Source organism: Danio aesculapii, chromosome 23 (assembly GCF_903798145.1).
Source record: "Danio aesculapii chromosome 23, fDanAes4.1, whole genome shotgun sequence".
In the NCBI taxonomy this organism is placed as follows: domain Eukaryota; kingdom Metazoa; phylum Chordata; class Actinopteri; order Cypriniformes; family Danionidae; genus Danio; species Danio aesculapii.
In genome coordinates, this window is record NC_079457.1 from 2,470,306 (window position 1) to 2,496,697 (window position 26,392).

The 26,392-nt window shown below is 40.2% G+C and overlaps 1 protein-coding gene across 1 annotated transcript in view; it reads right to left on the reverse strand.

Moving 5' to 3' along the window:
- Window positions 1-6,145: 6,145 nt before the first annotated feature.
- Window positions 6,146-26,392, reverse strand: part of mepceb (methylphosphate capping enzyme b) — a 36,063-nt gene continuing 15,816 nt past the window's right edge. The window contains exons 2-6 of the mRNA XM_056448771.1: window positions 24,033-25,094; window positions 22,458-23,958; window positions 16,675-16,893; window positions 9,274-9,397; window positions 6,146-6,589 (exon numbers count right to left, since the gene is read on the reverse strand). Coding sequence (XP_056304746.1) covers window positions 6,534-6,589; window positions 9,274-9,397; window positions 16,675-16,893; window positions 22,458-23,948 — 1,890 coding nt within the window. The 5' untranslated portion in view covers window positions 23,949-23,958; window positions 24,033-25,094 and the 3' untranslated portion in view covers window positions 6,146-6,533. The remainder of the gene's footprint in view (window positions 6,590-9,273; window positions 9,398-16,674; window positions 16,894-22,457; window positions 23,959-24,032; window positions 25,095-26,392) is intronic.

Sequence of the window (26,392 nt, forward strand, 5' to 3'; positions counted from 1 at the left end):
AGTCAGGCAGTGAAGATCAGTGATTTTTAAAGAAATCAGACCTTAAACGTGGTGATTTTATAATGGAAAGACACACCGGAAGCGCTCAGGCTGGCCGAAAATGAGAAGTCCCTGTGCTTATAGCCCATTCAGTCTGATTTCAACTCGGTTCAGATCCCTAAAGGGATAGTTCACCAACAATGGAAACTCTGTCATGTACTCACCCTACACTTGTGTCAAATATATATGAGTTTCTTCTGTTGAACGCTAAAGAAGATATTTTAAAAAATGTTCAAAACCGGTAACCATCGACTTCCATAACATTTGTTTTTCCTACTATGGAAGTTGAGGGTTTTCAGCTTTCTTCTTTTTTTGTTCTACTTTGATTCTATTTGTTCTCCTTTTCTCTCTCAATTTTATTTATTAACTTTATTATTATTATTATTTATTTTTATACAAAATTATTATTTATTACACACACACACACCCGCCAGTACCTGACTATATTGTTGTTTTTGTTAGTTTCATTGTCTTTGTATTTGCATGATTCCAGTGTGTGTAGCTTTTTGCATATTCTAATAAAAAAAATAATAATAATAAAAAAAATCTTTTTAAATTCCTGTGGTTCCAAACATTTATGCATTTTAATAAATAATGAGTACATTAAAATATTTTGGTGAACTATCCCTTTAAGAGCATCACAATCAGCGTCAGGTTAAGTGTCAGTGCTCGATCGACATGTTTGAGTTCAGCCCTCACAGATCTCTCCTCTTAAATGGGTATTACTATGATACTTTACAATAATATATTGGTGCATATTCATTTTCTTTTCGGCTTAGTCCCTTTATTAATCTGGGGTCGCCACAGTGCAATGAACCGCCAACTTATCCAGCATATGTTTTACACAGCGGATGCACTTCCAGGCGCAACATCCTCTCATTCACACTCATACACTACGGCCAGTTTAGTTCATCAATTCCTCTGTAGCGCATGTGTTTGGACTTTGGGGGGAAACCGGAGCACCCGGTGGAATCCCACACCAACATGGGGAGAACATGCAAACTCCACACAGAAATGCTAACTGACCCAGCTGGGACTCAAACCAGCGACCTTCTTGTTGTGAGGCGATTGTGCTACCCACTGTGCCACCATGGCGCCCCTCTTTAAAATATCTTCTTTTAAAATTCAATTCAAGCGGCTCCAAACCTTTATAAACCCGAGTAAATAATGAGTAAATGTTCATTTTTAGGTGTACTATGCTTTTAAGAGCATCACAAGCATGGGGTGAGTTAGTGCTCGACCTACAGTTGAAGTCAGAATTATTAGCCCTGTTTATTTTCCCCCAATTTCTGTTTAACAGAGAGCAGATTATTTCAGCACATTTCTAATCATAATAGTGTTAATAACTCATCTCTAATAACTGATTTATTTTCTCTTTGTCATGATGACAGTAAATAATATTAGACTAGATATTCTTCAAGATACTTCTATACAGCTTAAAGTGACATTTAAAGGCTTAACTAGGGTAATTAGGTTAACTAGGCAGGTTAGGGTAATTAGGCAAGTTATTGTTTAATGATGGTTTGTTCCGTAGAGCAGTGTTTCCCAACCGTTCCTGGAGGCACACCAACAGTACACATTTTAGATGTTTCCCTTATCTTACCCACCAACTTCAGGTTTTGGAGTCTCTTCTGATGTTCTGATAAGTTGATTCAGGTGTGTTTGATTAGGGAGAGGTTGAAAATGTGTACTGTAGGTGTGCTTTCAGGAACAGGGTTGGGAAACACTGCTGTAGACTATCGAAAAAAATTAGCTTAAAGGGGCTAATAATATTGAGCTTAAAATGGCTTTAAAACAATTAAAAACTGCTTTTATTCTAGCCGAAATAAAACAAATAAGACTTTCTCCAGAAGAAAAAATATTATCAGACATACTGTGAACATTTCCTGAATCTGTTAAACATCATTTGGGAAATATTTAACAACATAATAAATAAATAAATCAAAGGGGGCCTAATAATTCTGACTTCAACTGTATTTGAGTTCACTCCTCACAGATCTCTTTTTAAATTAGTATTTTTATATGGATACTGCACAATAATAGATCTGTTAATATATGCTACATTATTCAGTATGGAAGCCAAAACTGACAGTCTAAAAAAAAATATATATATATATATTTTTTTTTCTGTCAGTATTTCACATCAATTTAAATGCATCATCTTTCTATTTCTAAAGGTGTTTGATTTTTCATTCATTCATTTTCTTTTTGGCTTAGTACCTTTATTAATCAGGGGTCGCCACAGCGGAATGAACCGCCAACTAATCGAGCATATGTTTTACGCAGCGGATGCCCTTCTAGCTGCAACCCATCACTGGGAAACATCCATACACACTGATACACTACGGCCAATTTAGCTTGCCCAATTTCCCCTATAGCGCATGCGTTTGGACTGTGGGAGAAACCGGAGCACCCGGTGGAAACCCACGCCAACACGGGGAGAACATGCAAATGTAACAGAGGCCAGCTAGTAAGTGCTGTGCAGGTAAACCTTACTCCTCTGACCCCTAAAGGTGCTCTAGCGACAGATGCTAGAGGCCAGTCTTTAGCCTCCTTGTTAGAGCACCCGACTCCCATGCGGAAGGTCACCGGTTCGATACCAGCTCGGAGAGGGTTGAGTGGTGTAGGACCAGCAGGGTTACACAAACTACACACAGAATGACAACTGAACCAGCCGAGGCTTGAACCAGTGACCTTCTTGCTGTGAGGGGATCGTGCTACCCACTGCGCCCATGTTTGACTAATAAACTATTATTATTTTAATAAATATATCCGTTTAATGAATGTGTTTTGGGCGACACGGTGGCTCAGTGGTTAGCAATGTCAGTACCTAAGCAGTCGCTTACCTCGCTGACTGGTTAAATCCGCCCCTGCTATACAGAAGACATTGCTGTCATTCAAATATAAATGGGGCTCAGTTTATTCATTTCAACTTTGTTTTCCACCAGTGTCTGAACCGTAAGAAAAAAACACACGGTAGAATAGCGTACAGAGAAATAGTGTTTTCATTTCAGTCTTCATGAGTGTGTGCGCTTCTCGAAGACAAACATCTCTACTGCCCTCTACTGCTGACACACACACACACACACACACACACACACACACTGACATCTTCAAACAGGTTGCATAGAGCTGCTACTGTCTCTATCTTTAGAAATAAAGCTCCTTTTGAACTGTCCTGCTACTATTTTTAACAGCAGGCTGTTTAATTGTGATGTGCTTTAATGTTGCTCTAAATCTGTCTGTTTACACCAACACCTCAGTCTCATCAGTATGGAAGCACATTTCTGCCACTGAAATAATAATAAAAATAAGCTATTGCGACTTCAATCTCTCAATTCAGACTTCTTTCTTGATATTGCATGACACAAGCTCGCTGATTTTAATTAAATGGACAAGACATTTGAAGGGTTCAGCTGCAAAAACCTCTAAATGCCATCTGACATTTTCTCCTAAAACTATTATTGTTCTCAGGCTACTATGTATAAGTTGAGTTATTTCCCTTTTATGTCAGTTAATATGTTATTTTTATTATCTTTAATGTGAAATTAGTGAACATAAATACAGGACTCTTGAAAAAACACTCATTTTAGAAAAGTTTCAGACGGCACTTAAGAGGTTTTTGCATCTGAACTCTTCATTTCTTAAAGTGCTCATTAAAGAAAATAGGTTGAGATTCTTCTTTAAAAGCATTCGTCAAAACGGTCACACTTTACAATAGTTTCTTTAGCTAATGTATTTACTAACATGAACTAAAACCTCAAATCAGAATCAGTTGCGACAATATGGAAAATGCTAATTAAAAAAAAGTAGTGATTTCCAAATTAACTTTGTCTTTTATTTCAGATAGAATATGAACACAAAATATTTGATGTTTTGTCTGATCAACTTCATTTCATGTGTAAATATACATCCTTTCCTGTCATTCAGACCTGCAACACACTCAAAAAAAGGTGACAGGAGCAGTTTAGGGCGAGTAATCATGTTAAATTAGCTAAATAATGAGGAAACAGGTGATGTCAACAGGTGATTGTAATTATGATTTGGTACAAAAGCAGCATCCAAGAAAGGTCTAGTCCTTTAGGAGCAAAGATGGGCTGAGGATCGCCAGTTTGACAACAAATACATGAGAAAATGATTGAAATGTTTAAACACAGTGTTCCTGAAAGAGAGAGAGCAAGACATTTGGATATTTCACCTTCAACAGTGCCGAACATCATTAAAAGATTGAAGGAATCTGGAGGAATTTCAGTGCGTAAAGGACAAGAGAGCAAGCCTAAGCTGAACAACTGTGATCTCCGATCCCTCAGGGGGCGCTGCTTCAAGAATCCTCATTCATCTATAAGCCAGATCACCACATGTGCTCAGGACTACCGCGGCAAACCTTTATCAAGTACCACAATTCGGAGTTACATCCACAAATTCCAGTGAAAACTGTACTGTGCCAAAAGAAAGCCCTATGTTAACAGTGTCCAGAAGCGCCGTCAATTTCTCTGGGCTTTGAGGCATCTGGGATGGACAATCACACAGTGGAAACCTGTGCTACGGACCAAAGGCGAAAAGGGGTTATTCGGACTGATACCAGCAACAAGTCCAAAAGCCAGGGTCTGTCATGGTATGGGGTTGTGTCAGTGCCCTTAGGTAACTTCACTTCTGTGATGCTCCATTAATGTAGAAAAGTGTTGAAAAGTGCCTTCTCCAGGGACGCTCATGCATATTTCAACAAGACAACACAAAACCACGTTCTGCACACATTACAGAGTCCTGCTGTGGACGAAGAGGATACAGGTACTTGACTGGCCTGCCTGCAGTCCCGACCTGTCTCCGATAGAGAATGTGTGGCACATTTTGAAGCGCAAAATGCGACAACGAAGACCCCGTACTGTTGACCACCTTAAGACTTGTTTGCAGGAAGAATGAGACAGAATTACCCCTGAAACTCTTCATCACTCGGTGTCTTCAGTCTCTAAACATCTATTACGGGTTGTGAGAAGGAATGGCAACAGTACACAGTGGGAAATGCTTTACTGATACTACTGTTTTTGAAATGTGCTGCAAGAAGCAGAATTGAAATGCGTGTTTATTAAAAACAAACACATTCATGTCTGCAATTGTCTACAAGTCAAAGTAAATTTAGAAATCACTACATTCTGTTTTTATTTCATTTTCCATACTGTCCCAACCTTTTCTGATTCGGGGTTGTAAAAATGATCAGTCCTAGTAACAATTTACTACTGTGTCTTTAAAATCCATATTCATGCTTGTTAGCGTAAGCTAAAGCGGGTCGTACACCATATGCGCTGCGACACGGCACGCACATGCCAGTTAAAAATATAGCACACCAGACGCGCAGATTCACATGTTATTTAAAATGAAACTATTCAGATGGCGCTCTGTGGCGCGGCAGAAATATGAAAAGTGTCCTGAGTTGTAGCTGGACAGCACGGAAAACAATCCCCTCGCAGTGCAGGTGTGCGTACCCTGATAGAAATCTAGGTGTAGAATTCCAAAATGCATTGCACTGTGTGGGGCGACACAGTGGTGCAGTAGGTAGCGCTGTCACCTAACAGAAAGAAGGTCGCTGGTTCAAGCCTCGGCTGGGTCAGTTGGTGTTTCTGTGTGGAGTTTGCATGTTCCCCCTGCGTTCGCGTGGGTTTCCTCCGGGTGCTCCGGTTTCCCCCACAGTCCAAACACATGCGGTACAGGTGAATTGGGTAGGCTAAAATTGTCCGTAGTGTATGAGTGTGAATGAGTGTGAATGGTGCTTTTCCCAAAGATAGGTTGCAGCTGAAAGGGCATCCGCTGTGCACCTAGATATCAAATTGAACTCAATCGATGGCATGATAACTGAACCGTGAAACCAGTGTAGGTTCACACCCCTAGTATTTTAATTATCAAACATTAACTAACACAAATACTGTAATAAATGTACTGTTGATTGTTTGTTCATGTTAGTAAACGCATAAACTAAGACATTTTGATGGTAACACTTTACAATAAGGCTATTAAAATTCCCCATCATGTGAACAAACTCCAACAAAACACACTCACCTCTGTGTTAGTGTCACTCATAACATCATTAGCAGGAGGAAACCAAACGAAGAGATCAGAAACACATCAGATTTATTAGCATGTGTCTCAAAAACATCACACATGAACCTCGCTTACTGACGTGTGTGTGTGTGTTGCAGGAGAGCATCACTCGGGTCAGTCTGTGAATGACACACACATACACACTAGCACCCATATGACCAAACCAATCAGCCAATCAGAGTTCAGAAGCAGTCAGTCTGAGGGGTCAAATGGGTTCAGTTCAGTTCAGTTTAAAAAACAAAAACAGAGCAAACAGGAAGTAGTCCAGCCCTCCTCCGACAGGGGCACAGGAAGAAACAAACCTCAGCATACCTTCTGCTTACAAACACACAAACGTATGTGCGTTTGACTGAAATCAGCTGATCATGAAGAAGGCTTAAAAACAATCCCGTCGCTGGAAGTCACTTCCTGTTGGAGGCGGGGCTTTTGTGAAACAGGTAAACAGACCTCTGGAGACCTGAGGAGAAAATAAAGCAGAATAAAAGCGTCAGTGTGTGAAGTGAAAACTGGACGAGTGCATAAACAACTGTAGAGGTATAATGAAATATAGCTATATATATTTACACAACGGTTCTGTCTGATTCTCGAATCTGATTGGCTGATAGCGGTGCGATATTCTGCAATAACAGCACCCACCCTTCTGTATTACTCCTCCACATACAGTGACAGCAGATCAATAAACTCACTACAAATTTGATTTTCTTTTTTTTTTATACAAGATTATGTCATCGAACTGTTGCATAAATGCAATGTCACACTCGCAGCAGTGCGATGTGCGATGATGTCATCATATACAGCCATATCGCACTGCTACTAGCATGGGCCGGTATATGGTTCTAATTGTATGATATCCTTGGATAAAAATACCACGGTTTTATGGTATAAAGGTATTGTTACGGCTCTAAAATAAGTAGTTTTTTAATGTCTGGGTAAAACAAAAATCTTTTTCCCTCATTGAACACCGTATATTTTATTTTAGGAAACATTTATAATATTTTGGAACAGTAAACATGTCAGGCTAAATAATAAAATAAATCACTGACTTCTGCTTTCTTCCTTAGTTTCAAAAACACTGATTTCTTACACATCAAAAACCCTTACATATTTTGCATTTTTAAAACCTTGACTTTTCCAAACCACGGTAAACCTTGAAATGTACAGCTGAAGTCAGTATTATTAGCCCCCCTGTTTATCTTTTTCCCCAATTTCTGTTTAACAGAGAGCAGATTTCTTCAGCACATTTCTAATCATAATAGTTTTAATAACTCATCTCTAATAACTGATTTATTTTCTCTTTGTCATGATGACAGTAAATAATATTAGACTAGATATTCTTCAAGACACTTCTATACAGCTTAAAGTGACATTTAAAGGCTTAACTAGGTTAATTAGGTTAACTAGGCAGGTTAGGGTAATTAGGCAAGTTATTGTATAATGATGGTTTGTTCTGTAGACTATCGAAAATATATAGCTTAAAGGGGCTAATAATATTGACCTTAAAATGGCTTTAAAACAATTAAAAACTGCTTTTATTCTAGCCAAAATAAAACAAATAAGACTTTCTCCAGAAGAAAAAATATTATCAGACATACTGTGAAAATTTCCTGAATCTGTTAAACATCATTTGGGAAATATTTAACAAAAAAAAAAAACAAATTCAAAGGGGGGCTAATAATTCTGACTTTAACTGTACCTTGATATTGTCCCATGTCTAATATAATATAATATAATATAATATAATATAATATAATATAATATAATATAAATGTATTATTAAGAAGCAATAGTTCTATGCATTGTAATATAATATATGCTTTCCCAGTGATGGGTTGCAGCTGGAAGGGCATCCACTGCGTAAAACATATGCTCGATAAGTTGGCGGTTCATTCCACTGTGGTGACCCCAGATTAATAAAGGGATTAAGCCGAAAAGAAAATAAATAAATGAATAAATATAATATTTGCAATATACATATTTCTATTTTAACCCTCAGATTCCTGATAATCAAATGGTAAATAAATAGCATTTTTATTTATTTAGTTTTATTTCAGATGATGTATACATCTCTATTAAAAAAAAAAGCTCAAGACATCTGAGATATCTGAAAAAGAGATCTGAAATATGAACAAGCTGTTTTCTTACTATTTTTGATAAACTTTCCTTTAAATATTGAGAAAATTGCCTTTAACATTGTTTAAATCAAATGCTTAGCTATGCATATTACCAATCAAAAACTGAGATTTGATATATTTACAGCAGGAAATTTACAAAATGTCTTGATTGAACTTGATCTTTACTTAACATTTGAATGATTTTTGGCATAAAAGCCAAAAAATAATAATAATAAATTGGATAACTTTGACCCATTCAGTGTATTTTTGGCTTTTGACATAAATAAACAAATGCAACATAAGCCTGTTCTGTGCTCAAAGGTCACAGAAAATGCAGCATTAAAAAAATAAAAGTATGATTTTAATGACCTTAAATTGGCATAAAAACTAAAAACAAACCGAATTGATCTCTTATTAAAGTCCTGCAGGAACCATCGTTTTCACTTCTGAACACATTGAACAGTTTGACGCGTCTATTATTAGTCCCAGATGAAATGCTTGATCTGTGTGCAGAAGCTCAGCATCACAGCAGACTCATCAAGAGGAAACGAAACGCTGATCTCAGAGTTTCCAGAGTCTTTCAATATTGTTTACACACGTCTCCACTTCATTAGCAGGAGATCAGGGCTCTGTTACTGATTTTAACTACTGGTTCAGTCAAGCCAGTTGCTCTTGGTCTGTATTCACAAAACAACATAACCCTTGTTTACCTTTCAAATTTACTATCCATTATAATGTTATTTTAGAGGCGGCACGGCGGCTACAGGGCTATCACAGGAGGGTGAATATTTAGACTTCAGCGGTAGCTATTATTTGGGCAAGTTGGCTCCAAGCAGTCTATTAAACTCTGAAAACTGGACTGACACTGTTTCAATTCACTATGATCTTCTATGTGAGGCTGCTCTGACTTTACATTGTAAAAGCGCTATACAAATAAAGATGAATTGAATTCAAGTTGGTCCATCGAACCTTGCAATTTACAAAACAGGCACTGGATGTATTGTTGTATGAATACTGTGTGTGTCTGTACCTTTAGGGCCGGCGCGGGGCGTCCCGATGAGCTCATAACTGCTGAAACCCACGTCAGCCATCAGGAAGGAGCTGAACTTATCTGGCTTCAGTCGAATACTGCTGTAGTTCCTGCGCGTAACGTCCTGAAAACACAACAACACACCAAACGCTATCATCCAGAGCACATCCTTCATATTTACCATATCTAGTGGGGTCTCAATAACTGATTTTAAGGTAAAAGCACAGTACATTCTCTGATGGTTAGTATTACAGTTTTGTAGGAATGAAAATTATCATGCATTTGTTTATATGTCTTTTTTAAGGCTCACACTAATTCCAAAAGGCAGATACTGATTATATCAGGGCCTGGTGTGTGGACTTTAGGGGTTTTACGATGTGGTCACATGATGATTGGTCAGTTTGAACCAAGTATTTGTGAATTACTTTTGATTTAACATCAACACTTAATTGCTCCATATTGTAATACAATACAATCACATAATATCAACGCTCTCCCACATTTTCAGCTATTAACACTGCCCTTATTTCCCTTTTTTGGTATGAGATTGCAGAAGTATGGTTGGACTAGAAATGTACAGTTTTTTACCATCATGCTGATAACTTTTTAGTCACTCGGCAGAACTATCATCATTCGAACCGCTGTGGTTAAAACGCATTCTTACACTTGTTTCACACCACAAGCGAAAGCAGTGTGTGAGCAGAGCATGCGCAGCGCGTATAGAGAGCAGAAGCAGCATCAGGCGTTTACCTTTCACACCAGCTGCGTCTGCAGCGCGCAGCTCTTCGGCAACTGCTGCAGAGATCAATCTATCTCTGTCTAATTTATCTATTTTTTATCTATTTTATCATCTCAAATCTCCCTTTCATTGGCAAAATCATTGAAAAAGTTGTTTTTAACCAGGTTAACAAGTTCTTAAACTTCAAGGGGTGTTTGGACAATTTTCAATCTGGTTTCAGACCACATCACAGTACAGAGAGCGCCCTTATAAAGATAATCAATGACATCCGCCTAAATACAGATTCAGGCAAACTAACAGTGCTGGTACTGCTCGATCTCAGTGCTGCATTTGACACTGTCGATCACAGCATACTTCTGGATAGGCTGGAAAACTGGGTTGGGCTGTCTGGGATGGTCCTCAAATGGTTCAGATCTTACCTTGAAGGAAGAGGTTACTATGTCAGTATAGGTGACCATAGGTCGAGGTGGACACCCATGACATGTGGAGTCCCACAAGGGTCGATTCTGGCACCTCTCCTGTTCAACCTTTATATGCTCCCTCTGAGCCAAATAATGAGAAAAAAACAAATCTCCTAGCACAGCTATGCTGATGACACTCAGATCTATCTAGCCTTACTGCCTAATGACTACAGCCCCATTGACACCCTCTGCCAATGCATTGATGAAATTAACAATTGGATGTGCCAAAACTTTCTTCAGTTAAACAAAGAGAAAACTGGAGTGATTGCGTTTGGGAACAGAGATGAGGTTCTCAAGGTGAATGCGTACCTTGGCTCTAAGGGTCAAACAACAAAAAACAAGGTCAAGAATCTTGGTGTGACTCTGGAGTCAGATCTGAGTTTTAATAGTCATATCAAAGCAGTTAGTAAATCAGCATACTATCATCTCAAAAACATTGCAAGAATTAGATGCTTTGTTTCCAGTGAAGACTTAGAGAAACTTGTTCATGCTTTTATCAGCAGCAGGGTGGATTACTGTAATGGCCTCCTCACTGGCCTTCCCAAAAAGACAGTCAGACAGTTGCAGCTCATCCAGAACGCTGCGGCCAGAATTCTGACCAGAACCAGGAAATCAGAGCACATCACACCTGTCCTCAGGTCTTTACACTGGCTCCCAGTTACATTCAGAATAGATTTTAAAGTATCATTACTGCTCTATAAATCACTAAATGGCCTAGGACCTCAATACATTATAGATATGCTCACTGAACACAAACCTAACAGATCACTCAGATCTTTAGGATCATATAAACTAGAAACTTCAAGAGTTCAGTCAAAGCAGGGTGAATCAGCTTTCAGCTACTAACAGCGCCCCCTGCTGCTGGAATCAGCTTCCAGAAATGATCAGATGTGCTCCAACATTAGGCACGTTCAAATCAAGACTGAAAACACATCTGTTTAGCTGTGCCTTTACTGAATGAGCACTGTGCTACGTCCGACAGATCGAACTACTATGTTTTTCTCTTCTTTTTAATTCTTTTATAACACATTTTATCAGCTTTTATTTTTATTTTATTTTATTTTTACCATTTCTATTATTTGTTTTTATTTCTCTTATACTTGTTTCTTTTATTCCTGTTTATGTAAAGCACTTTGAATTGCCACTGTGTATGAAATGTGCTATATAAATAAACTTGCCTTGCCTTGCCTAGTTACATATCTCTCTGTATATACAAATACACTTTTAAAAAAAACTTTTCATCTGCACCAAGGATGTTTCTGCTGTTTCTTTAACCTGCAAGTCTTTATTTTACAAATGATGCAGATCATACAGCACTGTCTGCTTCTTGAACTCTATGAAGAGTCTCATTCATGTCTGGTGCACTCAAAAGACAATCGCCTGTGATATCATGTCATTTGGTTTTTGATTGTCAGGTTGTTGTAGGCCTAATTATAACAATATAGTTATAATGATATTTATACATGATCAAACTAGTGTTACTTTCTCCGCTTCAGTAATGTCCAGCGGCAGACAGTTCGTGCGAAGGATGAGACGGACAAAAGTAATTAACATAAGTGAACATGAAACAAAGCCGAATAAAGCTTTCTTCCTCTGCTTCAGCTGCACAGCACACGCCAAGCTCACATCATCCAGCATGCATGTCGAACTAGCCGACCCACAATACACTTCGCTATAAACTCCCGTAAATAGCAGGCTTAAAGCGGACACTTTCTATTTCCACTCTCCTCCAACACTAGTGTGCAACTTAAGCAAAACTGATACTAAAATAGTTTTACATTTGGTTTTGTAGTTCGGGCCTAAATAAATGTTTGTTGCCGTTTTTAATCGTTTAAGTTCATTTGATTGACTATATATAAACCAGTTGACATTATTACCGCATTTATTGGGTAAAATTGCATCTTTTTACTGTCATTCAATGTGTTTTGGTCATTATTAATGCACTTTAATTGAGCACGAGCAGCGCAGCAAAAAAGACCCAGCGCTGAAACTATCGTGGCACTGCTGCTTCAGCGACACTCACGCCTCGCTCTGACGCGCTGCTGCCGCGTGCGGTATGAAAGCTCTAATCTGTTAACATGGACGATGAAAAAACAAGCGGTGCTCACGCTCTGCTCACGCGCCGCTTGTGATGTGAAACAGGCTTTACAGTTTCTAATTTTCATTATCATTAAAATAATGAAGGAACAGCCCTAGTTAACTGAAACAGCTTCAGTTCAGTCGTCACAGTTGAAATGCAGTTTAGTTCAGTGTAATAATGTAAAAGTCACTGCTGAAAGCTGAAAGGCTGAAGAGCAACTCCAGTGCCCGGTTTTAACTCTTTCACGCGTGGTTTTAAATACTCCAGCTGACCCTCCTGCTTGAGCTTTTTTGTGACCGTTACTTATGGCCCGTTTCCACTGAGTGGTACGGTACGGTTCGGTTTGGTTTGGTACGCTTTTATGGCCGTTTCCACTGTCAAAAAGCATACCGAACCGAACCGTACCGTACCACTTTTTCGGCACCCTTTCGAAAGGGTACCAAACACGAGAAAGGGTACCAAACACGAGAAAGGGTACCAAACACGAGAAAGGGTACCAAACACGAGAAAGGGTACCAAAAGGCGGAGCCACACGCGCAGCTGAACGCTATTGGTTTACAGAGATACGTCATTCGCTTACGCAACAAGCCAGAATGAAAACAAAAAACCCGCCATGTTTGAAAAACACAGCGAGAGATTATAGTGGAATTATTTATACATATAATAACAAGCCATGGTCGATCTGGGCTCAAACAAACCTTGTCGTCGTCTTGATGAACAGCCACAAATCCAAGAAGAAGAGCAGATTTACCCTGTGCCCCGTAGTTTTTTACGAGCCAGTCTGAGGCGCGAGCGGTTTCGCTTTCTTGCTAGCGCTCGCGCGCGTCTAACATTATATCTGAAATAACAAACTTTATGAGCTGATAATAATTACCTCTACTTTATTATTGACGTGCTTTTAAACCCCGATCCTGTCAGACACTGACAAACGCGAGAGTGAAGCGTGAAGAAACAAAGGAGAAGCCGGGAAAAAAGGAGCACATTAAACACGGGCGAAATGTCTACTTTATGTAGTTCTTCTGTAGTTGGGAACATATCGGAGACTGTAAGGGTCTGTATGTGTTTATATATGTTCACTTATTTACTTATTTAATATAATTACAGACGTTACAGTAGGCTGTTTCGCACTGTCATTGATCTGCAGTTATAATCAACTCATGTTCATTGAAAAGTTAGTAATAAACATTTCTACACAAGTGTTTATGTGTATGAAGCATCTGTGTTGTGAGAAGTGCTTCTCATATGATATGTAAGTGACCTGTACAGCTTTACTGTAGACATTTCTTCGAGCTAGAATGACGTTGACTGAAACTTTCTGTCATACACCACGCCCACCAAAAGGGTACCCTTGTTAGTGGAAACGCAAGACTGATAAAGGTGACCCGTACCAAACCGAACCATACCATACCGTACCAGTCAGTGGAAACGAGCCATTAGAATGACCCACCAGCCCTATTGATCTACTTCCACCTGGGCTACTCATCCCGAGGCCTCTAGAAATTGTGCAGTACCATTGATGTGATCCAAGAACAGTGAACAGAGGATGCCAACCATAAAAAAAAAAACTTCTAAAGGTCTCCATAATCCTGGACCAGGCCGTATCCTGAGCAGATGCTGTGGTGGTCATGGAGGTGTGGAGAGCATGAGACTGATTCCTGAAAGACTCCAGTGACAGACAAGCCATAGTACTGATCCCGTGGGGCAGCCTGAACACCCACTGGTGACCCACTCACACCTGCAGCTTCTCCACGATGGACGTCCAGCATTCTCCAGCCTCCGGTGCCTAGACTGCAGCTCTGCACAGGAAATTTGACCGGAGGAGAAATGGTCGTGCCCAACTGAGCCTGGTTTCTCTCTAGGTATTTTCCTTCACTTTGGTCAATTGGTGACGTTTGTTCCTTGCCACTGGCTTGCTTGGTTCGGGACTTGTGGAGCTGCGCATGGATGGATCTGCTCTTCAGTGTTTAGACTATCAGCAGTGAAAATTAAACCACACTGAACTGAACTTCAACTCTGAAAACTGGACTGACACTGCTTACATTTACTAGAACTTCTATGTTAAGCTGCTTTGACACAATCTACATTGTAAAAGATCTATGCAACAATTAACGCAAGTATCCTCGGATGTATCCCATCTAGATTTCACCCTCTCCTGCTGCACGGTAAAGTCTAGATAGGATACAGGTGAGGATACTTCTCGATAACTTCTGATTGCAGTTGTATCCCCTCTAGCAAAAACCGCATGAGAGATTCGAGCTGCAGGGGCGATGCAGTGGCGCAGTAGGTAGAGTTTTCACCTCAGGGCAAGAAGGTCGCTGGTTCGAAACTCGGCTGGGTCAGTTGGCGTTTCTGTGTGGAGTTTGCATGTTCTCCCTGCGTTCCTGTGGGTTTCCTTCGCGTGCTCCGGTTTCCCCCACAGTCCAAAGACATGCGGTACAGGTGAATTGGGTAAGCTAAATTGTCTGTAGTGTATATGTGTGAATGCAAGAGTGTATGGATATTTCCAAGTGATGGGTTGCAGCTGGAAGGGCATCCGCTGCGAAAAACATGTGCTGGATAAGTTGGCGGTTCATTCCGCTGTGGCGACCCTGGATTAATAAAGGGACTGAGCCAAAAAGTAAATGAATGAATGAATGAATGAATGAGATCCGAGCTGCTAGATTTACGTCATGTTTACTCATAATTATTTTCCGAAATACATGAAGGTAAGCAACTGTTTAACTGGGAGAGGAATAGAGAAAATATTCTAGTAACATAAACAGTGTGTATCTTACGTGAACAAAGCACATCGTCCAGTTATATTGAAAAATAATTATTATTGCCGTCTCCAGACATCCGCGTGCATTTTACAAACCTTAAATGGTAGGTTTTGCTTGTAGTTATGTGTATTTGAATGTCTGAAAGCACAAATAAATTGTGATTGCTGTGCCTCAGCGCGCTGTCAGATTAGAATTTTAGCAGTTGATGACGTGCGCTCCTAATCACAGCAGTATGATCATACGCTTCAGGGACTAGCCAAGGCTGATCACACCGGTGTGATCATAGGTTTCAGGGACAAGCCACGGCAGATCACACCGGTGTGATTATACGCTTCAGGGACAAGCCACGGCTGATCACACCGGTGTGATCATACGCTTCAGGGACAAGCCACGGCTGATCACACCGGTGTGATTATACGCTTCAGGGACAAGCCACGGCTGATCTCACCGGTGTGATCATACGCTTCAGGGACAAACCAAGGCTGATCACACCGGTGTGATCATACGCTTCAGGGACAAGCCACGGCTGATCACACTGGTGTGATCATACGCTTTAGGGACTAGCCAAGGCTGATCACACTGGTGTGATTATACGCTTCAGGGACAAGCCACGGCTGATCTCACCGGTGTGATCATACGCTTCAGGGACAAACCAAGGCTGATCACACCGCTGATCCAAGGCTGCCAAGGCTGATCACAACGCTGATCCAAGGCTGCTCACACCAGTGTAATCATAGGTTTCAGGGACAAGCCAAGGCTGATCACACCGGTGTGATCATACGCTTCAGGGACAAGCCAAGGCTGATCACACTGGTGTGATCATACGCTTCAGGGACAAGCCAAGGCTAATCACACCAGTATGATCATACGCTTCAGGGACAAGCCAAGGCTGATCACACAGCTGTGATCATACGCTTCAGGGACAAGCCAAGGCTGATCACACCAGTATGATCATACGCTTCAGGGACTAGCCAAGGCTGATCACACCGCTGATCCAAGGCTGCCAAGGCTGATCACACCAGTGTAATCATAGGTTTCAGGGACAAGCCAAGGCTGATCACACTGGTGTGATCATACGCTTCAGGGACAAGCCAAGGCTGATCACACTGGTGTGATCATACACATGAAAAGGTATGATCTAGTGTCTGTGTATCTGTGTTTGCACTCAGTAAATAGCGGTGAACTGATGACCTTCACAGCCAATCACAGTCATTTCTGACTGTATGAACACAATGGCCAATAAGCAATGTTTAAGAATAGGCTCAACAGCACTTAAATGATAGCAGGAAATGGACGTTTTTAAAAATGTATAAAACTCAATAGTTTTGACAACACCAATGCATGTGTGTGTATGTGTGTTACCGTCAGTCTCTTGTGCCGGCTGTATGAGCTCCAGGGCTGCGGTTCGAGGATCAGCACTCCTCCAGGTAGCAGGTGTCTGTAGATCCGCCCAAACAGCCTCTGGATTCCAGCGTCGCCGCAGTTCAGGTGAACCCACTTGGTCAAACTCAGACACAGAATGACATCGTACTCTGGGCTCTGTGACATCACTGCCGCATCACTGTCCGGCACATAATCGCCCTGCAGGACATCACACACACGTTTTCAAAAGTCCATATTAGGGCTGCACAATATTGAAAATGTCTGACATTGCATATATTGTTTTATCAATGGGATGATCAAATCTTCTATGCAGCGCATTTACATATACAGTATGTTATATATTATAAAACATAGGGCAGCACGGTGGCTAAGTGGTTAACACTGTGGCCTCACAGCAAGAAGGTTGCTGGTTCGAGTCGGGCCAGTTGGCGTTTCTGTGTGGAACTTGCATGTTCTCCCCACCTCCGGGTGCTCTGGTTTCCCCCACAGTCCAAACACATGCGCTACAGATGAATTGATGAACTAAATTGGGCGTAGTGTATGAATGAGTGTGTGAATGAGTGTGTATGGGTGTTTTCCAGTACTGGGTTGCAGCTGGGCATCCGCTGCGTAAAACATATGCTGGAATAGTTGGCGGTTCATTCCGCTGTGGTGACCCCTGATAAATAAGGGACTAAGTCAAAGGAAAATTAGTAAATGAATTATAATAAATTACAAGTATGCAAATATGGCATTCATGGTTTTCTGGGGAGTCTAACAGTATTCAAGTACAGAAATTAAATAATCCAACCTAAAATAACGGGTCATAATTGTATAAAGGATTTTAAAATAATAATATTTTTATGTTTTATTCTTTAATAAATAATCCTGTGTTGTAACTATGCGGATAAGCATGTTGCAATATCGATGCTCAATCAGATTTATTGTTCAGCCCTAGTCCCCATGAATCTCTGTGCATTCGGGTTTAAAGGGACATTCAGTTTACCCCAAAATTAAAATTCAATAATCATTTCCTCATCCTCCACTTGATGCAAACCTGTTCGAGTTTCTTTCCTCTGTTGAACACACATGAAGATACACTGAAGAATGCTGGGAAAAAACAGCTATGGACTTCCATAGTATTTTTCGTTCCTTCTATGGCTGTCAATGGCTCCTTTTTCCCAACATTCTTCAGAATATCTTCATTTGAGTACAAAAGATGAAAGTCAAACTGGTTTAGAAGAAAGAAATGCGAGTTATAAAACAGGAAAAAATACAATTTGAAGAAATAAAAGTGTGAGTAAATCTGGAGTATTGAGTGAAGTGTCCCTTTAAGTCCCCACCAGGATATAAAAACATGAACTCATACACACTCACATGGGGCATGTCAATACCTGACACTAAAGGAAGGTGTGGCTGAACACACACACACACACACACACACACCTCTGTCTGCATGGCTAGAAACACTCAGAAAGGAAGATTTGTTTGCAGACAGGACAGTATGGATAATGAATACCAGAGTCCAAAATACAATTGCAAAATACATGAAAACATAAATAAATAATTACAAATATATAAAAAATATATAATATATAAATATATATAAAATAAATATAAAAAATAAAGACAAATAAAGAAAACAAAAAATATATACGTAAAGATAAAATACATAGTTATAAAAATAAATAAAAAATAACATTTAAATAAATATAAATATATGAATTAAAAATATGTGTGTGTGTGTGTAAAAATAAAATTTATAATTAAAAAATACAATATTGTATAAATAAAATAAATAAAAATGTATTAATTTTAAAAAAACAAAAAAAAAATATATATATATATATGTGTGTGTGTGTGTGTGTGTGTGTGTGTGTGTGTGTGTGTGTGTGTGTGTAAAAATAATATAATTATAAAAATAAATAAAAAATAAAATTTCAATAAACATCATAATATATATATATATATATATATATATATATATATATATATATATATATATATATATATATATATATATATATATATATATATATATATATATATATACATATACACACATATATACATACATATACACATATATATACATATATATACATACATATACACACACACATATACATACATACATACACACACACACAAATGTGATTAAACGAACAGAAGAAAGAAAGAGAAGTTTTGTCTTGGCATGAATCTGAAACAGGCTTAAAGTCTGCTTAAAGCGGATGTTTCACTTCCTACAAACTTCAGTGTTGTGACACTTCTCTGGCTACTGAAGTGAAAAATTCAGAAGGGGCGGGGTTTATGTTGGAGGGGCATGGCTAAGAATGTTTTGGCCAATCAGTCAGACTGACATCAAAAGGAGGCGGAGATTCCAGAACGGAAGCACATCCTCAGATTCAGATTAATGATGAACGACACTAACAGTCCTGTTAAATTTTATGACATTTTTTTATCATTTTATTTAGTTTCTTGAGTCTATGTATTTACTTGTGTTTTTAATACAGTTTGTAAAGTAGTACTTTGTCTTTTAGAGATATAATATATGATAGGCTTGCTTTGTTTACCAAATAAGTGGATCTATGGATGGATTTGCATTGTAAATGTTAAATAAAAGTTCAAAAGCGATTATTTTTTATTTCTTATATTAAGGTTTTATTTTTAATAATGATATAAATAATTTACAAAATTCTGCATTGAAATGGCAAAAAATGTCCGCAGATACTGTCTGGCCCAAGTCAGATTTGTCTGCTTTGTCCCTGGTTTATCAGGGTTACCACAGCTGAATGAACCGCCACTTACCTGACAGATTTATATATTTTTATTTTAGGTGTTTTGCGTTTGGTAAAATAATTTCTAATTGCATCTTTAGTGATTTTTCAACTAACTACACTGTCTTGTCCTGATAGGTGGATTTAGAGGTTTTTGCAGAAAAAGCACAAGTGGATTTAGCTGGTTTTGATGCAAAAGAAAATCTACCTTGTTAAAACCCAAAGAATTGTCTAAAGTGAACTTTTTGGGAAAAAAAGGTATTTTATTTACCAGCTAATAACCGTATCATCATCTATAAAATTAACCTTCTGAACCTGATCAGAGGAGCCTGATAGAAAATGCTCATTACAAGAAAAAGAGGTCTGATGGATTTAGAGGGTTTTGCATCTGAACTCTTCATGTGTATATATAGACAGATTTGTGTAAAAAAGGAGCTAAAGAATAATGATATACTGCATATGGGAGGTAGGGCATTCTCTTACGGTGCACCCAAACTTTGAAATACTGTACCCACAAACATTGTAAATGCTGGTTCCTTGGACTGTTTTAAGAAGCTACCTAAAGCTTTGTTGTTTTTTTACTGTCTTGTGAGCACTTTGGGTCTTAGAAAAGTGCATTTTGAATAAAATTCATTATTATTATTATAATATATACCGTTGAAGTCAGAATTATTCGCTCTACTTGAATTTTTTCTTTTTAAATATTTCCCAAATTATGTTTATCAGAGCAAGGAAATTTTCACAGTATGTCTGATAATATTTTTTCTTCTGGAGAAAGTCTTATTTGTTTTATTTCGGCTGGAATAAAAGCAGTTTTTAAGTTTTTTAAACACCATTTTAAGGTCAATATTATTAGCCCCTTTAAGCTATATATTTTTTCGATAGTCTACAGAACAAACCATCATTAAACAATAACTTGCCTAATTACCCTAACCTGCCTAGTTAACCTAATTAACCTAGTTAAGCCTTTAAATGTCACTTTAAAGGGCACCTATGGTAAAAAATCTACTTTTCAAGCTGTTTGGACAGACATATGTGCATGTATGGTGTATAGACCGTCATATTGGGGTGATATAAACACACCCAGTGCTTTTTTTTCAATTTAACAACATAAAAACGGTGGACCAATTGGAGCTGTTTTAAAATCGACCGCAACTTTACGTAGGAGAGCGGCCCCCCCGCCCACCAATATTGATTGACAGGCGCGTCATCATATCCTCAGTTTGTTGATTCACGTCCGCCATTTTCAGTGTGAGTTGAAGCGATATCGCTAAAGGAACACGCTAGCTCTATTTTTAGATGTAAGGCTCATTGGGCTCAACACAAGATCAATATTCTCCACATTATCGCTCTAATCGGAATTATTGGTTGTATCTTTAGGTAGGTTTGCAAACATGTGTACTTCTCATTGAGTCTACCTTATACTTCAGCCGTTTGCATTTCTCGTGATCCCAGAAGCTCCCTGTGATCTTAACTAGCATGCGTTTTAGAGTTCTAAACATCGGTTTCTATCAGGGTACACTCAAGTCGACGGCTGGGCGCCGCGGACCGCTGCAGAAACCTGTTTAGAATTCAAAAATGCGTGGCGCGACAATTCGGGACACTTGATGTTTCTGCCGCGCCACAGAGAGTGTCTGGTGTGCCGTGTCGCGGCTTCGAGTGGCGCATCCGGTGCCTCAGTCAAAGTTAATTCAGTGTACGTGGTTATTAGTCTCAGTGTACAAGCTCGGCACTTGAAACTAGCACACAGTTGGCTGTAAAACTGTACAAAGACACAAATGATTTTGTACTCTCTGCTTGGTCTGTGTTCGAGTCGTACATGTACGACTGAATGGTGATCCTCTCACTCCTTCGCAGTCTGCCTGTCAGACTCTGTTGCAAACACAGAGTGGGTGAGCTCATGGCCCCGCCCCCTTGTTACTTTGGCGGGAAGCCGAAACTAATTTACATGTGAAGCAACACACCCCTAAATCAGCGAGCTGTGGACACGCCCCCAACATGACACTATTTAACACATTATAATAAACAAATCTGAACTGTGTGTTAAACTGAACCTAAACTGACACACTCAGAACAACCAGAATATTAATATTAAATCATAAAAAAGGTCAACTATGTGCCCTTTAAGCTGTATAGAAGTGTCTTGAAGAATATCTAGTCTAATATTATTTACTGTCATCATGACAAAGAGAAAATAAATCAGTTATTAGAGATGAGTTATTAAAACTATTATGATTAGAAATGTGTTGAAAAAAAAAAAATCTCTCCGCTAAACAGAAATTGGGGGAAAAATAAACAGGGGGGCTAAAAATTCTGACTTCAGTAGGTATATGTATATAAATATATATAAGGGCAGCACAGTGGCTCAGTGGTTAGCACTGTAGTCTCATAGCAAGAAGGTTGCTGGTTCGAGCCCCGGCTGGGTCAGTTGGTGTTTCAGTGTGGAGTTTGCATGTTCTCCCCGTGTTGGCGTGGGTTTCCTCCGGGTGCTCCAGTTTCCCCCACAGTCGAAACACATGCGCTACAGGGGAATTGATGAAATTGGCCGTAATGTATGAGTGTGAATGAGAGTGTATGGATGTTTCCCAGTGATGGGTTGCAGCTGGAAGGGCATTCGCTGTGTAATACATATGCTGGATAAATTGGTGGTTCATTCCAGATTAATTAAGCAACTAAGCCGAAAAGAAAATGAATATATATATATATATATGTATGTGTGTGTGTGTGCGTATGTGTGTTTGTGTGCAAAATCCAAACATTAACTTATGTTAAATGTAATTTGCATATATTAGCATAAATTAGATTCTTTATGGGGGATTTGTCATGCTTTTTAAACCATTAAGAATTAAGAGTTAAAATATTATAATATTTATTATAATAACATTAATTCATTCATTGAATGCTGTAACCTTTAGAAACAATCAGCCTAAAACAAAATGACATGCAGTACATACACAAACACACACGACAGGAAGATCTGCTGCTTCAGCTATGTTAGCATACCTTCAGAAAGCAGACGTTGCTGGGGAACTGGCCTGGAGACTGATGTATTATGGGAGGAGCGGCGATGGGTCCGCGGCAGCGCATGAAGGAGACGGGAAATCTGGGTAACACCAGCTGCAGGTCCATCAGCGGCACCAGCCCCACGACCTCTGACCCCTCACCCGCTCCCTCTTGCTTCCTGTCCTGAAGCTCCGACAGGAAGTGGCGCAAGTTCTGGCGGGCCGCTTGCACCAGCGCGCCATCAATGTCCAGGCCTAGGATGTGGGCGGGGCTGCAGTGTTTGGCGATGGCGAGGGTCACATGACCTGTGTTACAGCCCACATCCAGAACTTTTTTTCCAGAGAACCATTCGGGCTTAAAAAGAGCCAATCGTGGGTCAGCGGTCATCGATGGCGTGCGGTAGCCATAGTAACGGCTGTAGGCTCCATTATTGTATTTGCGGCGCGGCCTGCGCTGCTGCTTATGGCTTCGCTCCGCCCCCAAGGGAGGAGCTCCAATAGCTCCACCCATAAGTGGAGTGTGAAAGGTTTGAGAGTGTGTGATTAGCCGCTTGGTGGGCGGAGTCGGCGTGATTGACAGGCGAGAGTCTGAACGACTGACAGTTCGTCTGCGCTTCCGATGTTTGGACGGATGAGGCGCGGAGGCGGACCTAGAGAGTAATTGAGGGGCGGAGCTAGACGCAGAGGGGTGTGACTTACGCCGTGGCAGAATAGGTTGCACTACTTCATCACGACAATTAATCGACGTGTTGAGCTCATACGGACGCGGCGACTCCTCCACAGGCTGAAGAACGGCACTGTTCGCAGCTTCTTCAGGATTAACTACAGGAAACAATGTCGTTTCATTGGCTTTTGACTTCTCACAATCTGATTGGTCGGCAATGCCTGCGGTCGCTCCGGGATGATGGCGGTTACGATGCCTGCGTCGGATCTTCATTGGGGAAACCAACACACCGGCAGCCGAATCTCCGCCCCTGCCGCTTAAATTCAGCGGGTCTGTAATATCTTTCGGGATGAGAATCTCCACCGGGTCTCGGTTTTTAGAAGGGAGTGGCGACGATTTGGGCGTTTCGGCATTGAGCGCTTTACTGACCTCCTCGTCCAATAGGCTGTTGAGGTTTAACGGATCAAATATATTCCCGCCCAGCAGGAAGTTAGTAGGAAGCACAGGATCGCATTCAGAATTGGCGCGGCGCCTGCGTTTACCGAGACTCGGATGTTTGAACGCCATGTTCATGCTGTAGCGCCGCTTCTGCGCCAGTTTCTGCGTCTGCACTTCAGTTCGAGTCTGGAGGCCATTTTTAATCTGAAAGGGGCCCTCGGTGGCGACCCCATCCTGAGGGGTCACGTGATTGGCTGCGAGTTCGGTTAGCACAATGTTAGCGGTCACCTCATCTTTAATGGTCTGCAGTGGGGACGGCGGGTGGGCCAGTAAACCTGCTGCCCCACCAGCAATCTGAAGCTCACTTTGCACTGACATCACAGTAGACATCCATCAGCCACTGGAAACACAAACACACCATTCAAGTACAATATACAAGACATATATATATGACGCTTGCAGATGAGTACTTACTTGACTACTCTGAGCCTGCTTTCTGTATTGTTTAATGGGCACTGATGTGCTTGTGACCCACGTGTTACATTTGGCTCATCTAACAGCTCCACGGCTCGTTAATTTGACTAACTCCGCCTATAGGCGGGACTACCGCGACGCTCATGAATAATGCAACGGAAACGCGAGTCTCGAAAGCTCCTCCTCTTTCCGACACAAACACACACGTCCGTTAACACACACACACACACACACACACACACACACACTCCTGAGCGCGATATTTTCTCTGTCTCTCTTGCGCTGTGAGTAAACACGAACGCCAAAAATCAAACAACAACAGCGCACACGACACACTATGTAAACAGATCCGCGCTTATTAGAGCTGCGTAAACACACAACTGCACTTGACTAGCGCTACTGCAGATTTGAAAAACACTTTGCTAAAATGTTGATGATTAAAAATAGACTTTGATCTGTCGAATGTTCATGAGCGCTTGAACTCGCAGTGCTCCATCTCGCCCTGTGGCACAGCAGACCAGCGCGCTTATATATTCCACCACACACCAAGCCTGACGGACAGCCGCGTCAGCCAATCAGAACGCTCAATATACGTTAAGGCCCCCGGAACAACCAATGGCGGAGCTTTAAATGAAGGCATGTGCTCTCAGTCACCGCCCCTCCTCTTTTAATAGGTATCCAACGGACTGCCTGAATTGACCCATAAGAAACTAAATATTATCGCCAATATCAATAAAATATAACATATTAAGGACAGAAATGCTTTTGTTTATTTAACAAGAGTGTTATTTGAGCAGAATCCTATAGTTCTGCTTTAGCGAACGATCGGGAACTCGAGACAGGCAGTCGTCACATGTGTAAACAACCCCTGAGAGAGTTCCTCCGCGCTGAATTTACGCTTATAACAACTACTAATGATCAAATAACGAATAAAACACGGGTTATGTCATATTAGGCTTATATAGGGGACGGAAATAATGCCTCTGCGAGTTTTAAAGAGACCCTCCCACTCTGCTGCAGGAGCAGGAGACTTCTGGGAAATGTAGTCCTTTTCCTCTGAACCTGTTGCCAAAAACAAGAAAATAACAGCAGAAATGTTTCATAATTTTGATTATTGGGAAGAAAATCCGCTTTAGTCAGTAAAATCAGTTTATGCATTATTAAATCACAATGTTTGTTCGTTAGGACTGTGGAAAATGGCCCAAATAACACACATTTAGCTTATTTACTGACAAGAGAAGAGAGAAGAAGAGATAGCTAATGTTTTAATTTAAAGTATAGTAGCAGATTACAGTAAGAGTGTCACATATGTGACACTGGAACATAAAATATAAGAAATAGAAATATAAGCTGAATAAATAAGCTTCCCATTGAAGTTTGGTTTGTTTTGATATGCCAGAATTGACTATTTTTAATAAAATACAAATAAATTAAAACGAAGGTGGGGAAAAAAGTATAAACATTGAGGAAATCACCTTTAAAGTTGTCAAAATGTCCAAATTAAGGTGTTAGCAATGGATTTTACTATTCAAAAAATAAATTCATTCATTCATTTTCTTTTCGACTTAGTCCCTTTATTTATCTGGGGTCGCCACAGCAGAATGAACCACCAACTTATCCATCATATGTTTTATGCAGCGGATCCAGCTGCAAACCATCACTGAGAAACACTCATACACACTCATTCATACACTACGGACACTTTAGCCTACCCAATTCACCTGTAGTGCATGTCTTTGGACTTGTGGGGGAAACCGGAGCACCCGGAGGAAACTCATGCAAACACGGGGAGAACATGCAAACTCCACACAGAAATGCCAACTGACCCAGCTGGGACTCGAACCAGTGACCTTCTCGCTGTGAGGCCACAGTGCTACCCACTGTGCCACTGCGCCGCCCAAGTTTTGACATATTTAGAATATAGAAATGTATAAAGTGTCTCTATGGATGATGATCATTACTCATACTAATGATTTCTGGCATAAAATAAAAAATAATTTTGACTCATCCAAAGTATTTTCAACTTTTCCCCCACATATACACTCACCGGCCACTTTATTAGGTACACCTGTCCAACTGCTCGTTCATGCAAATGTCTAATAAGCCAATCACATGGCAGCAGCTCAATGCATTTAGGCATGGAGACATGGTCAAGACGATCATAAAGCGTGAATCATCTCAGACTGGTTTCTTGAACATGACAATGAGTTCACTGTACTTAAATGGCCTCCACAGTCACCAGAGCTCAATCCAATAGAGCACCTTTGGGATGTGGTGGAACGGGAGATTGGCATCATGGATGTGCAGCCGACAAATCTGCGTGATGGTGTCATGTCAATATGGAGCAAAATCTCTGAGGA